The sequence below is a fragment of the Choloepus didactylus genome, chromosome 16, assembly GCF_015220235.1.
Source record: "Choloepus didactylus isolate mChoDid1 chromosome 16, mChoDid1.pri, whole genome shotgun sequence".
Lineage (NCBI taxonomy): Eukaryota > Metazoa > Chordata > Mammalia > Pilosa > Megalonychidae > Choloepus > Choloepus didactylus.
The window spans coordinates 67058058-67073766 of NC_051322.1; the positions used below are offsets into that span (position 1 = coordinate 67058058).

General features: G+C 43.6%; 1 protein-coding gene across 2 annotated transcripts in view; it reads right to left on the minus strand.

The window, feature by feature from the left end:
- Positions 1-15709, minus strand: part of LAMA1 (laminin subunit alpha 1) — a 145989-nt gene that overhangs the window by 62145 nt on the left and 68135 nt on the right. For both annotated transcript variants that reach the window (XM_037806175.1, XM_037806176.1), the window contains exons 16-20: positions 14185-14295; positions 8429-8556; positions 6386-6472; positions 5397-5608; positions 18-124 (exon numbers count right to left, since the gene is read on the minus strand). In XM_037806175.1, coding sequence (XP_037662103.1) covers positions 18-124; positions 5397-5608; positions 6386-6472; positions 8429-8556; positions 14185-14295 — 645 coding nt within the window. The remainder of the gene's footprint in view (positions 1-17; positions 125-5396; positions 5609-6385; positions 6473-8428; positions 8557-14184; positions 14296-15709) is intronic.

Sequence of the window (15709 nt, forward strand, 5' to 3'; positions counted from 1 at the left end):
GCTAGGATGCGTCTTACCAAGCAATGGTCACACTGCCGCCCAGCCACGTGTGGTTTGCAGTCACAGAGTCCTGTCTCAGGGTGACAAACCAGAGAAAGAGAGCCTTTCTCGTGGCACTCACAGGCTAACAAGAAAAGACAGACAGATCAGTGTTCATTTCTGGGTACGGTCACAGTAAGGATCCTTTAATCTCCAAAGGCAAAGTATTTTTATGCTATAAATCCTTTCTGTTTTAAGTCACAAAACTAAAAGAAGATAACTCTCAAAATTTAGTATTTTTCTAGAGAGCAAGACAAAATAGGGTTGGTGGAAGAAACCATTACAGAGAACAAACTATTGAAGTGACTGAAGATAAATAATTAACAAACTAACTTGGCCAATTTCATGAATTCCTCAAAAATTTTAAAATGAGCTACTGGAGTATATCAATACATCTTCATGAGAAAAAACATGTAATAGCAATTTCAAAGTCAGTTAATTCACTCTCATTCCAATCATGTATAAATTTAACATTTTTACAGATCAGACATAATCTAGGTAATATATATATCAATATTATATTTCATAATTTAATGAAAAGTATTTCCCTGTTCTAAGCCATGAATCTTTCTATTTCTAATACATTTACCTTCAGGCCAGCTGTTTGTGATTTATCTATATTTACAAAATTGATGTTTAAAGCTACAAAGTCCCCCCAGCTTTTCAAAACAATGCAATTTAATGGATCCAAGAACTGTTTAATCATTTTTCACACCACAACTGTCATTATGCTTGTTAGTTAAAATATATAATGTATTCATTGACAAAATATCCCAGGCTGCATACACTGCTTATGAAGGCTTGGACGCTGAAAATGTTCAACCACTTACGCATATTGTTATAGAAAGGAGAGAATGTGTATTAAGAGTAGAAGAAAAGGGGAGGAGAGGGGAGGAGAGGGGAGAGGTTCCAAATGACTGAAAGCCGAAGTCTAGCAGTTTGGGGGGCAGCACAGGGCATTGGGGGTGGGGGAAGGGTGGAAGTCAGCAACTGGAATGTCAATGGTCAGAACAAAAGTATTAGAATCTGGAGTCCTTCGCTGACCATGGCCAAGCTTGCCAAGCCACTGGACCTCTGTCTCAGCATCTGTTTGCTCAGGTGGAAGTGGGTGATGCTAGCCCCTGCAGGGGGCCAGGCATGCTCTGTACCACATGCCCGGCCGTCCCTCAGGGCCCTTGCTCTACCCATCCCTGTAGCTTCACTCTGCTCGTTCTACTCACTCCTCAGCAGACAACCATTCTCAACAATCTGCCAGCAACAAGACACACACGCACCTGCACACACAAGCACACACACATATATGCACACATACACGTGCATGTGCACGTGCTCACATAAGCATGCATGTACTTGCACACATGCACAAAACAATACATGCACACACATACGCACACACATGCATGCGCACGTGCATGTACCCCCCACACAAATACATGTGTGCACATGCATGCATACACATGCACCCACATGGGCACACACTCACATGCACATATGCAAACATGCACAAATGCACATGCAGACACACACACCCTTAACTTTATACACAGGATGACACCTCTCCCGACCAACTCCGTCTGCTCTCACTCAGAGCTTTGCACACCCACCCAACTCAACGTTTGTCTTGTGCCCTCCTGCTCCCTTTTCTACCAACACTGCTTGTTCCACTTCCACATTTATATCCTAGTTGTCAGATTTGTGAGTGTGTTTCCAGCCCTCATCTTACTGCATCTTTCAGGGGATTCTGACCCGCTGACCACTCCCTCCTTTTGGAACCTCTCTCACGGAGCTTTTCCTGACATCTGCACTTCTGGGTTTCTTCTTTCTCATGCAGCCCCCCTGTGCTGCATTTAACACACCTCTCCCTCTGGGAACAGTCAAAGCTCAGTACGAATACAATAATCCCAAGATAATTAATGATGATAAATAAGATTCATTATCAGGTGCCTGTCAGTGTTTGCTTGTGACACTGCAGTCAAGACTTCACGGAATCCTCAGAACAAACTTAGAAGGGAAGAACAACAATTTTCTATATTTAGATGTGAAATCCAAAACTTAGAAAGATGAAGTTACTGGTGTCAAGTCACACAGCTTTTAGTACAGTGATCCTTAGTAGTAATAATTATTATGGCAATTATCAATAAAATACTATTAGTTATAAGTAATATTAATGAAGAATGGTTGCCAATTACTGGCTACCAGATGTTTTACATATATTTTAATTCTCCTTAGAACCCCATAATATAAAAAGTATGCCCATTTAACTTACTTCAAGAGGTTCCTTCCGTATTGGAGCTGGGTGGGGGTTTCTGGACCCTTTTTCTCCCTCAGCTCCGACACCCTGGACAGCTGTAGCCACCCCTGCTGCTCCAACTACTATCTCAGAGTTGATGACTCTCCCCAGTCTCCAGTCTCCATTTCTTCCCTGCTTCCTGCACTCCTGAAAATCCAAAAGGCTTCTCAACCACGGCAGAACTTCCCACGTGACGCGTGACCAAATGGAGCTCAGTGTCCTGCCTACCTGCTGCCCCCACTGTGGGGCCCCGGCCCATCCCCTCCTCACACGTCACCAAACTCAGGTCAGGGCCAAGCACTAGTGACCAAGGACAGGTGGACATGACAGCATCATTCTTGCTCTCACCAAACTCCAGGTGAGTCAGGGATACAGGTGAGTAAACAGATAAACATCAGGTTAAGCCGGATGAAATTGCTTGTTCTGTTTTTTTGTTTATTTGTTTTCAGTTCAAAAATATGGAATACTGGCATTTTCACTTGGCTTAACCTAATAAACTAAGGCATTATATAAGAGTGTGGGGACCTAGGTGAAGTCATAGACCCGGAAATTCAGGAAGGATTTCTAGTGAAATATCAAAGCTAGGGAAGGGGACAGAGGAGACGGGAAAAGAAACAAGAAGAGCTAATGTTCAGAAACTAAAGAGAACCTGGGTGTCATCAGTTCCAAAACCAGCCCAGCTGCCCGGGCCAATAACTTGGACACAGACCAGAGCCCTACTTTTTCCAACCCTGCTCTCCCTATCTTCCATGTCACCAAGACCTTACATTTTATATCTTCCCTTTTTCTACCAGGGCAAAGAACCTACTTGAAGCCCTCGGTAACTCTCACCAGCAAGACTCTTTATGGGTCTGGCCCCTGTCCCAAGAGCCCCTGACCCACTCTATCCTCAACACCGGGGGCAGAGCGGACACACAAACACACAGATCCATGTGTGCCCTGCCCAGCAACTCTGAGCATGTTCCATGAGTGTGAGTACAGGGTGGACAGTGCATCCTCAGCTTTGCACACAAGTCCTACTTCAACATACACGTAAGTCCCTTCAACATGGCCCAACACCCCTGCCATTACCTGGCTGCACCTTTACATTCTAACCGCATGCTTTCCAGTGTCCGTACTCAGGGCAGGGCCTGCCATCTTGCCTGGAAGACATCTTCCCGCTGCTCGTCGGCCCCCCTGGATATCTCTCTTGGGCATGAGGCCAAAGGTGTGCCTTTCTCCAAGGGGCAGCCCTGGACTCTGCTCTCCTGCCCCCAGAGAGCTTCACGCCCACCCCAGGGAAAGTCCCACACTGCCCTAGAATGGTTCTGACCGAGATGGGCACCAGGGACCATGCGTGTCTACCAAGCACTTGGAATGCGGCTAATGCAACCGAGGAACTGAATTTCCAGTGGTTTTTAACTTCAGCCTAAATCCTGAAGCAGTTGTATCAATGTGGATGCAAAAGCTAAGGGAAAATAATTTGGGGGGACATGATGGCAAACCTTTAAGTAGACTTCAACACTTTGAAGACGTGAATCTACCTTTTCAACTGTAAATTTTATGCAGTCTAAACACAAATCAAATAATTCAGCCTCCTGGTGGAGATGGGCTACAAACTATACACTGAATTTTGAGAACTCAGCATGAAAAAAAGCAATTTTTTAAACTTAATATTTTTAAAACTTGATTACATGAGAAAACAATAACAGTTTCGCTATATTGGGTTAAATAAGATATATTATTAAAATAAACGTTACCTGTTTCTGTTTATTTTTAAAATGTGACTACCAGGAAATTTGAAATTATATACATGGCTTACATTTTACTTTGATTTGATGAGACAGGTCTCGAAAAATAAAAAAAAAACTATTATTACTACTAATTCTAATGGCTAACATTTAATTATGCCTGGAACTCTAAGTTGATTATCCCACTGAATTCTTAGAAAGGCTATAAGACACAGGTATAATTGTGTCCATTTTATTTATAAGAAAATATGGCTCAGAAAGGTTCATAAGCAGCTAGTCAGCCTGGCATCAAAACCACGTTAGTCAAACTCCAAAGCCTGGGATCCACATGTGTGCTTTTTCCAGCTCCCTAGTAGACTTCGACCAAAAAATTCAATATGGTGCCTTGGAAGTAATTGTCATTTAATAAACTATAAATGGATGAAGGAAGGAATCATCAATGTTGACAGTTAAGAGTAAAGAAAATAGCACAGGATTGCAAAAGCACTCTGTAAGCTTTGAAGCATTATATAAATATTAGTTATTATAATTATCATCCTCTGAAAATCAGTCAAGGCATCCCAGCTTCTAAAGATCAGGTTGATGGTCTCAGAGCAAGTACTATGTTTTCAATCTCGTAAGTTCCTATGAAAATTATTTTCTGTGCATGTTGCTAGCACCCTCTTGTGTCTCCACATTGTAATATCATAGTCAGACTTGAGCATTTACAGGACTTTATTATAAAAAACCTGATAACTGCCATTTTTTATTCTTTCAAGACTTTTTTAAGAACTGAGCAAAATTCTCAGAGTTGTGGCAGTCGGCAGGTTCTCGGTGTGTCATCTCAGGTATAGGACAATCTGTTTTCCTTAAGGCCAAGGACGAAAGCAGAACTCTGCTGACCGGCCGTGGACGGGGAGGGCAGGCCCAGCCCACTCAGAGATTTGCCCAGAGGGAGCTTTACCCATTTTCCGGGCTGAGAGTGTAACCATCTCTCCATCTACATGAGAAAATCCCATCTGCCTTGTAAAATCACTTAGCACCTCTCTCCCAATCGTGACTCGCTTTGAGGGTCACTCCCCACCATTTCCAGTCACTAGAGCTGTGCTAGCACTTTGTAAATAGCACTTTCTCCTAAAATGGAACACCACCCTCAATTTACACTTGAACGAGTAAGGTAGAGAGGTGGCAGTCTGCTCCTGGTTCTATATCAGATAAATTAGAAATCCAGCACTAACACAAGAAACCTCTCCAGACACAGTCACCTCGTGGGCCAAGCCCATTTTGACCCCTGTAAGTGGAAGGAGGAAAACGGCCCAGGGCGGGACCCCAAACCCACATTACCCCCCGGCACTCACCGCAGCAGTTCTTGGCCGTCAGGGCGTCGCCGTAGAAGCCCGCGGTGCACCGCTCACAGTGGGCACCCCCGGTGTTCCCCAGGCACTTCAGGCACTCCCCGGTGACTGGGTCACAGACACCAGTGTCGTTGGGGTCCACATTCCCGCTGCAATTACACGGGACACAGGACTCCCCCGGAACCGTGGGGTTCCCGTAGTAACCATCTGCACATCTGCAGAGGATTGAAAGAAGGACCGGATCAATGAAGGAACTCAAGAAATTACCACTGAGCCCAGGGGTTCCCGGGTGAATAAATCAGACTATTTTACCGGTGATTTCCTGGCAAAGGACTGCAACTCCGAGCTCAGGCATTCCCAGACTCCCCTTGCCCATTGTGCAGAAAAAGGAGCACGTCCACGACAAGACCGGAATGCATGTGCCCACTGTCGGGCACATGGGAGCTCACGCGGCAGGAGCTCGGCCCTCAGGCTCACAAGTGGGGACGAGTGACGCTAGCTTCCGGGTGCCAGGAGAAAACTCTCCCATCAGACCACCACCACAGATGGAATTATCCAGAGTGGTGCAATATTCTAAATGTGTGAGCCCTTTAATGCTAATTCCTCAACATTTTGTATCATTCTTGACAAAAACTCAGATGATCGAGGAGCTAGCTACAAGACAGTTCTCTACAAATTCCCAGGATGTTCAAAAACTAATTTTTTAGCAGGTATGCTGGTCTGTTTCCATGATTATACGAAATAATGATTAGGCTCCCCAAACACTTTTCTACCCTTGAAAAAAGTTACTGTATAATTTGGCTGATTCATTTTAATGGTTTTCCTGTGCTTTTGTAGAATTCAGTCTCAGCTTTCAATTGTCCAGTTTCTACAATTTAAATAATAAAAGCAAGGAAGCATTGCCGACGTAAAGTATAAATAAACGTATAATTTTTATTTAAATAAAGACACTCTCAATGCAATGTTTCAAAGCAGCAGAGCAAGTGGAGTACCTCTCGCACCACGTCCCCGAGTAGCCCACTGCACAGTTGTCACAGACCATGTCATCTCCGTCTTCCAGGTGGCAGGTGGGGCTGAAGCTGTCAAGATGTTAAAATCAGAAGTCACTGCACTCCCTGCTCCATCTTGACCCTGCCTGTCCCTCAGATGACGTGCTCCACTCCCCTCCCTACTGACCAACTCAGCTTCCTCCAGGAAGCCCACTGTGATACTCCAGGTCAAGGTGGGCTCTTTTCCAGTACCCTCCTGCCCCTTGGTGTAATATGCTGGCCCTGCTGCCTCAGAACCTCGCCCCACACTGGCTCAAGAGTGAGCTCACTCAGACACAAGACCGGTCCAAGCCACCTGCACTGCAGGCTCCCACATCCCTGAAAGGACCCCCCGGAAGGCCAAGTTCCTTTTCAAACCCCATCTCTGCGTCTCAGGGAGGCAGATGAGAGTACCACAGGGTTTTGTCAGAAACAGCCCTGGTTGTATCTATTTTAAATACCAGGGTTTCAAATAAAGATTCCCAATGGGGAGAATTCTTTGGGAGGGGTTAGAGGAAGAGTTTGAAAGGATAAACGAAATGAGACAGAAAGAGGCTTTTAAACAGCTGGCTCTCAGGCCCGTGCGTGACATACGCGGCCTCCCTCAAGATTATCTCCTTCCTCCTCTCCTCAGGGTTTGTGCTCTAGAACTACATGCCATTCCTCAAACAAGACATGTTCTTTTGTGCGGCAGCATCTTGGCACGCTCAGTTCCTTCTGCCTGGAATGCCCTCCTATGTTTGCCTGCCAAGTTCTTTCTCGTCCTTCAAGTCTCAGACCAAGAGCTTCCCCAGAGAAGCTTTCCTGACTCCCCAGGTCAATTCATGTGTTGCTTTCCCTCTGCTCCCACGAATTCTGGCCACACCATGAGCTCCTGGCAGCCAGGAGCAGGTGCAAACTACTCTATACTCAGAGCGCCTACCTGGTATACAGCAGGCACTCAGTAAATGTGCGGAATTAATGAATGACTCCGGCTCACTCTTGTTTATTCTCAGACTCACATGTTGTCGTCATTAGCTCAAAAACTCCTGAGGAACAGGGTTTTGTTCATCTCTGTATCCACTGTACCTCCCAGCCCAGGGGTAGGCACATGATGCGTATTTGTGAACTGATAACCAGCATTAGACCAAGAGGAAAAAAATTTCCAAATGTCTTTGCTGTCATGCAACTGTTCTTGCATATTTTACTATACTGAACTTTGTTTTTTAAAGATAACTGACCACTCCATCCTTATTCCTAATTAATTACCACTGCTCAAAACTCATACTCTAATTACAAGCAAAGTCTTGCTCTTAAGATACAGTCAGTTCTCATTATTCATGATAGCTATGTTCTATAAAGTTGCCGTGAACACTGAATTAGCAAAAACTAGACCACTGCTCCTGGGGAAAATTCAGGGTTAGATTCCTGTGAGCCTTCACTGATTGAGATGTAACCTTATTTTAAGTGCATTTCTGCTTAGAGAGTTCTTACTTAATATAGATTAGTGGTTCATTAATGTTGCACTCACAGCCAACAGTGCTATAACTCATACCCAGCGAAGTCTGTCAAAACACGTGTTTTCTCCATAAGGCATGTCACAGCCTTCTTGCACCTAGAAACACTGGACAGCACTTCGGCACTACTCTTAGAGGCCATTTTAAACAGCGAAATCACCAAAAAGTATAAAAATATGAAAAACACGGCCCTACGTAGAAAATGGAAAGGACACTCATTTACAGTGTGAGAAAAGATGCCTTGTTCGACATCAGCTGTGAACGTGCATGTGTCAGGCAACTCTAATTTTTCACCACTCTGCACAAGTCCACAAATGACTGTGAAAACACCGTCAACACTGATTTGAGGGTCACAAATAAAATTTAGTAAGTGGGCGAATTTTCAAGTACAGAATCTGCGAATCCTGAGGATTGACTGCATCAGTACACCTCTCAAATGGAAAGACTGAGAAAGAAAAAGCTTTGCTTGCAGACAGCAAGGGTGTTTCCCGGCAGGGTCTTCTGGGCTTACTTGTTGGAGGCTGCGGAGAGGGGGCAGGCACAGGGCTGGCAGTCCCCCGGCGTTCCTCGGGAAGGCATCCCATAGAAGCCGGGAAGGCAGTGATCGCAGTGCTTCCCAGTGGTGTTGTGTTCACAGTTCTGGGAAAAATGGAAAAAAGACACAGCTTAGGCTCCTTAAGGGGGTCTCAGATACATCTACAAACAACTGGAAGTCCAAGTGAAAAAGAGAGACAAAATGTAAAACAAGTCACCAAATGCTCAGTTACACGAGGAAGGGCTACCATTTTCAAATGAACTAATAAAAAAAGTACTTCATGTAAAAAGGGAAGGTAAGAACTTTCACTTCCAACTGTTTTGGGGTCACTGGTATCAGACTTGCCCTACTGGAGGAAAAAACTAGAAAACAAAATGTACCCCACAACTGCTTTCAGACACTGGACAACAGAGAATGAAGTTCCTTGATTCCTGAGAGATGGAAAACCATGACGTGAGTCCCCCATCACTTGGCTTCCCGCCTGGAGATACCTGCATGTAGACAGGGGACTTCAACAGAATTTGGGGGTTCTCGCTGAGTTGAGGGGACACAGGTCAGAGCTTGGGGAGGCCGGAGCTGCTGGAATTTGAGGCAGAGTCCTGGAGCTACATAGCACAACACTCCAATAATCCACCTAGGGACCCCTTTAATCAACCACCGAATACTAAGACGCTTGGTATAGAGCTAAACTCCAAGAGGCGAGGCAAAGAAATACCTGTGAGCTATAAGCTGCAAAGTTCAGAACTCACACAAGGCTGAGGGACATTCAAATTCTGATCACCTCGTGTGGAGATATCCTGTTAAATGCCCAGAGAATCCAGTAAAGACCCCAGAAGGAAAACTCCTTAGTGGTAAGATTAAACCCATCATAGAGTAAAGGCTGAATTAGACCTGCCCTAAGAAAGCTTCAAACAAACCTTGAAACAGTCAAGCTAATCTGTAGTAACTCAACTACCTGCCAAACTAACTTCCATGTTCCTTAACAGAAAGCAGTTCTGTCAACGAAAGCAACAAAATCCAGAAACTCAACAAGGTAACAACCACAATATTCATCAAGCAATCAAAAGCTACTGGATATATTCCTGCTGGCCATATCGGGGAAACATTTGGAATCCATGAGTCCAGAGAGATAATAAATAGGTAAGCAAATAAATAATTGGGGAGAAGGATGGGTTCTTGCTTACAGTGGGATGCTGATATCAACTGATGAGCTTGGAGAAATGCTGGAGTTGGAGAATCAACCTTTTGCCAATATCAGAGTGAATATTGGTTCAGACAAGACATGTCAATTATTTCTAAATCTAGGGGGAGATTTCTGCGAGGAATAGACATCTGAATGGTCTTAAAGTGTCTCCCTCAGACTGCATATGTATTAGGCTTCTTTAGAGAAACAGAACCAACAGTCTATATATGTATGCAAATATTAAGAGATTTATTAGAGAAATCGACTCATGCACCCATGGGAATTGGCAAGTCTAAATTCCATAAGGCAGGCTCCAAGTTGGGAACTATGATGAAAGTTTCAATGAATTCCCCAAGACAAGTTGGCTGGTGGAAGCAGAGATAGAAATTATTTTTCTGACTTCTCTCATTGCAGAAAGCTATCTCCTTTATTGACTGCAGATGTCATCAGCCATAGATGCCATCAGCCGACTAATGATTTAAATCCACAAAATGTCCTCACAGTAACAATCAGACCAGTGCCTGCTTCAGCAAACAACTGGGCACCAAAACCTAGCCTAGTTGACAAGTGACAGGATAAAAATGACCTAATATAACAGCCTCAGTAATCTGTGCACCAAAATCAATAGTGTAACATATGTGCAATTGTAGTACTGGTAGAAGAGGGGAAAGAGAGAAACAGAAAAGATGTGTCAAAATAGTTTCAAAGTTTGAAAAAACTGTAAACCTACAAATCCTACAATCTCAACAAACCCCAAGCAGGATAAGCACAAAGAAAACTCCACCGAGACACATAGTCAAATTTCCCAAAATCAGGGACCAAAAGAAAATCTTAAAAGCAGGCAGAGAAAAATGACACAATAGACACAGAATAACACAGCTAAGACTGATCACAGGCCTTTCATTTGAAACAGCACAAACCATCAGTCAACAGAACATCTTGAAAGCACTGAAAGAAAAATCTGTGAAAATGTATTTCAACATTGAAAGTGAAGTAAAGTCTTTTTCAGGTAAACAAAGAGGAGGGAGTTGGTCAGCCAGCAGAACTGCACTGGAGAAATGTTATATTTAAGTTCTTCAGGCTGCAGAAAGATGGTACCAGATGAAATCTTGGATGTACGCTAAAGAATAAAGAGCACTGGAAATGATAAATGAATACATATGAAAGGCTCTTCTTGCTCGTTTTAAAAAATACTTTAGAAAGTTAAATGAGTGTGAATCAGCAGGTGAGCATGAGGATAAGAGAAAGGAGATGGGCACACTGGACAAATCAGAGGCAAAGAGCAGCCATCTGGCCAGTTGCATGGTTCAAAGGAATGTGGGATCTCATCTGCACATTCCCCAGATCCCTCTTCTTCCTTGACTCGCTCTCCCCAGGTCTCCCCATCACCCTCGCCCCTATGTTGGCTGGCACCCACAGCATCCTCCTCTGCCACCCCTGCTTGGACTCACCCACCCCAGCTCCCATCCAAGGCCTCTCTCATTTCTGCTCCCCCTTGGTGTGGCCTTGGCTCCTATTTTCTCTCATACCCCTTCTCCTGACAGGCATTCATTTTATATATCTTCACTGGCCCTTTCTCATTAAGCAATTTAAATAACATTTTCACTTTCTAAACTACACACGTCTCTATCATTTCTGAGGTTGTTTTCCAACATCTTAAGTTTAATTTGGGACTATATATTTAATTTGGGACTTTGCACAACATCCATTTCACCAGTTTTATTTTAAGACGGCTTTAAGGTTATACTGGACTAGCACTTCTAATCTTGGATACATGTTCAAATCACCTGAGTCAAATGTAGACTCCAATGCAGTAGGTCTGAGGTGGGGCCTGAGAGTCTGCATTTCTTAAGGGCTAGCAGGTGATTCCAATGCTGCTGATCCTCACACAACATTTTGGGGACCATTATGTCCCCTTAGCCCTCCCAGTACTTTGGCTTGGATAAGTAACCCAAATCAATTCAAAAGGCAACTGGCCTTGGTAAACAGTTACAAGACTGAGCTAAAAGTATTAGGCAAAGTATCTACAACTTCATTAAAAAAAAAAAAAAGATTTGATTATGTTTGCTTGCAACGTATCTATGATATGTTTTCTCTGATCAAAGGACCAGATTGAGTTCTCATTCTCTCTGGGGAAGCTATTTGTAGTTCCACTGAAAAATCTACTGAAGGTCATTTAAATGCCTTCCCAGGCATGTGGGACCATTCTTTTACCTGACTGACCCTGTTGGTGGATCTGGTATTTGAAGGGAGGTGATTACTCATCTCCTTGGAGAGAAAAAGCTTCTTCTCTGGATGGGAAAAATAAAAAGCTGAGGGCTTTTTATTTCATCTTTACCCCTCTCATTCCTAACATACGCCAAGATGCAAGAATATAAATTGGTTTCTCCTTGAAATAAAGAGCAGAGAGAGCTCAGAGAAAGGAAAATGGGCAATAATAAGCTGGAACCTTCTGATAAGTTGTAAACACATCATTAATTCCTGGAAGTTAGATAGCCATGCAGGAGGCCAAAGGCTGTGGACAGCTGCCCAGAAGGAAGAATGGAAGGTTTCTCTTTAAAGGAGAATGGAAAAAAGTGTTAGATAACAGACAGATGACTCTACCTTGTTCTTATTTCTCCTTAAAGTTCAATCTAAATTTTTATGATCTACTCCCCAAACAGTTACTATCTAAAAAGGGAAAATGGGAAAACCTGGCTGACACAGCCTTATCCAAGTGGCTGAGGATAACATCATCAGGAATAAGACACAGTGACATCAAGTATTCCAGAAGGCTCGTCATCTCCACCCATTCTGCCAAAACGCATCACCTTGGTCTAATCACGAGAAACCATCAGCCAACCTAACTGAGGGACATTCCTCAGAAGGTCTTCAAAAATGTCATAGTCATGAAAGATAAGGAAAGACTGGGGAGTTCCCCAGGTTGGCAGAGACAAAGGCCATTAATGCAAGATGGGATGACCTTGGGTTTACTCCTGGGCCCGAAAATGGACAGGAGTGGAAATGCTGCTGAAATCTAACATCTGGAGTTCAGTTAAAGGTATTTTACCAGTGCTAACAACTTAGTTTTGGTAATGGTCCTATGGTTACCCAAGGTATTACATTAGGGGAAGCAAAGTGAAGGTGACACGGCAACTCTGTGCTATTTTTGCAACTCTTCTGTAGTCTAAATTTTAAAAATATACAAGTTCTTATTTTTTATTATATTGAGAGCTTTGACACCAGTTGCTACTGAGGGTTTTCATCTTAATACAAACAGATGTTTTTGTAAACATGCATTAATAGAAGTAAGTGGAATCGAACTTCTTCTGGCCTGGCCATCACCTAAGCCCTGGGCAGCACACAATGACCTGCTGACCACCCCCCAGAGGCCGGCAGGAGGCCTGAGAAGGGCTGGCCCCGCAAACCCAAATGGCAAAGGGAATGAAGAAAGCAACCAGCTCATCATGCTGTTGGAAGCTATGTCTCAGGAAACCAATCCTCAAGGAACAGGGTCCGTGTGCAAAGCATCATTTCATCCAATTCATACAGACTCAAATAAAAGCTTTACATCCGGGGCAAAGAAAAATTATGCTCCAGAAAGAATACGCAAGCCATGGCACCATGCCGAGAGCTCCTCCATGGGGCTGGTGGCTAATTTCCCAATCAATCTCTTCCGGAAATAGCATGGACCTGTCCCTCGCGAGTGAATGGGGCATAACTGATTAGCAAACACAACCTCTCCATCTACGGAGGGCCCATGGGAACCCAGGAACGTGGCCTGGCTTCAGGCCGAAGGGCCTAAAAGAATTCCCGATTGAAGTTAAAAGAGACAAGTTTTGCCCTGTACCTGCCCCAGAGTTCATTCTCAAGATTAACTACATACTTTTAAGCCCTGTTTCATCTTATACCACACGAAAGAGGTACTTGTTTGAAGAGTTTGTCTAAACAAGCAACTACAAAGCATTGTATGTTGTATAAATGAGGGTGATTATTAGAAGTTTTATTAATCCTTTTAGGGTACACTACATCATATAATGTGTAAAATACAAACACTTCCCTTTAAAAGATCCAATCCTTTTTATTTAGTTAATGAACAATTGTCTACCTTTCTATTGCTTTATAACCTCATTAAGTAAATAATTGCTTTTCCTCAGGCAAAATGCACTTGAAGGTAAAGAACTTAAAATTGAAAAAAAAAATCCTAATCAAAGAAATAATAATCCTAATCAAAGAAAAATTCTTTAAGATCAGCTAACATTTCACACAAGATTTTTACTGGTGGGGAGGGTGTTCTATGATGGTCCTTGTTCTAATTAAAACACTGCAATGAAATTGTATGTCCCATTTTCACTTTTACCAAAATAAGTTTTTTTTTTTTTTCCCAAAAAAGAAAAAATAGCAGGAACTGTTTCACGACAGGAACTTAGGTCTGTGATTTCCTTTGGGGTCTACAAGCTCAGAGACACGCTCCGGTGTGGGAAACACCTTTCTAGAAAATCACTTCTGCACAGCAAATGGCTTTGGGGTGAGCAGCAGGTGGCGCTCTGGGTTTCCACACTTGACTCACAGAACAGACGCCGTGAATGTCACACTCGCTTGCGTGCCCGTGGCATTCGCAGGGCTGGCAGCGTCCCCCGAAAAGTATTCCATCCACACGGTAGTAGCCAGGGAGACAAGACTGCAAAAGAACAGGCGAGCCACGCTCAGGAGGGTTGTTCTCTACAGTACATAGATCACTTTCTTTCCAACACATTAGAAAAACAAACAGTTCAGCTTTCCACGCTTAGAGAAACACTTCTTTTTTTTTTTCCTAAACAACTATATTGAGGTATCACGAAATAGAATTCACCCATTTTACATGCACAACTCAACGACTTTTATTAAATTGACAGAATTGTGCAAACATCAACATAGACCAGTTCTGCATTTCTTTCCAAAATAAGAAACATGGACAAGGATACAATGGCTGTGGAATCAGTCAGCCAGCTTCCACCTTAGTGATATTCCACTGCAGTTTTCTTAAACTAGAAACTGTGTAATACTCTGCCATTTAACCAGGTTTTCAAATGAAAGGATTTTCTCTCTTGACTTTATCGTGTTTTCTTCCCCTTTGCTTAAAATTCATTAAAAGCTTGCCACTAAACAGGTTTTGAGGTGCACATCTTTGTCAAATGACTGGGGTTTGATTTAGTAAACTTCACAAGTGTGCTTTCCGTGGACTGAGCTTTGGACAGGAAATGTGCCATCCGAGGATCCATTTTCCGCCTAAGAAAGAGAGACCCACCCAATGCATGGTTACCGATGTAATCCCCATGACAACCATGTGACATATAATCTCTAATTCATAGGTATGGAATCTGGGACACAAAGCACAAGACAATGTGCCCAGTGTGTGTGTAGGAGGGGAGAGTGATTCAAAGCCAGGCATGCCCACCCCCAGACCCAGGTCCGCAGCAGAGATGCCAATTCTGCATGCAGACTGCAGAACTGAGAATGATTCATTTGGAGGCCAGCACACCCCAATGAGGGTATGTGAAGAGGGGGAGTAGGGTTTTTTTATTATTATTTTAATTATACAGATGATATATGAGTATGCTCATTCAACACAGCTACTGTGAAAATTCCCTTGCACATCCCCCATGCCAGACCCCATCAGGGAGGGTACCCTCGTGCACACAGGCATCCCAACACGTCGGCCTCGGGGGCTCTGTAGCCCCTCAAAGGGCTGCTACCAAGAACTCCGTTCCCGACCCGGGGCTGCCTGCTTCTGTAAGTCACCCTCGAAGTAAGAGTTTGAGGAAAGAATGAGTTCTTCTGCTTAACAAAAACACTTGAAAATCTGTATTAAGCTTCCCGTGTTTATGTGAGCTGGCAATAGCGATGCAGTGGTGCCCTTTTCCTCCAAGACCAGCTGATCGCTGCTGCCCCCTCCTAGTCTAGCTGGCGCAGGCATCTGCTCCATATTCACACTGCTAGAAGGTGGCTTTGGGGTCATTTATCCACTACACACTGTGAACATGTGCTTAGGTCTATCGACATCTGCTCACCTAAAACTAATTGTCTGAAGCCTAAAAAAAAAAGTTAATTGATAC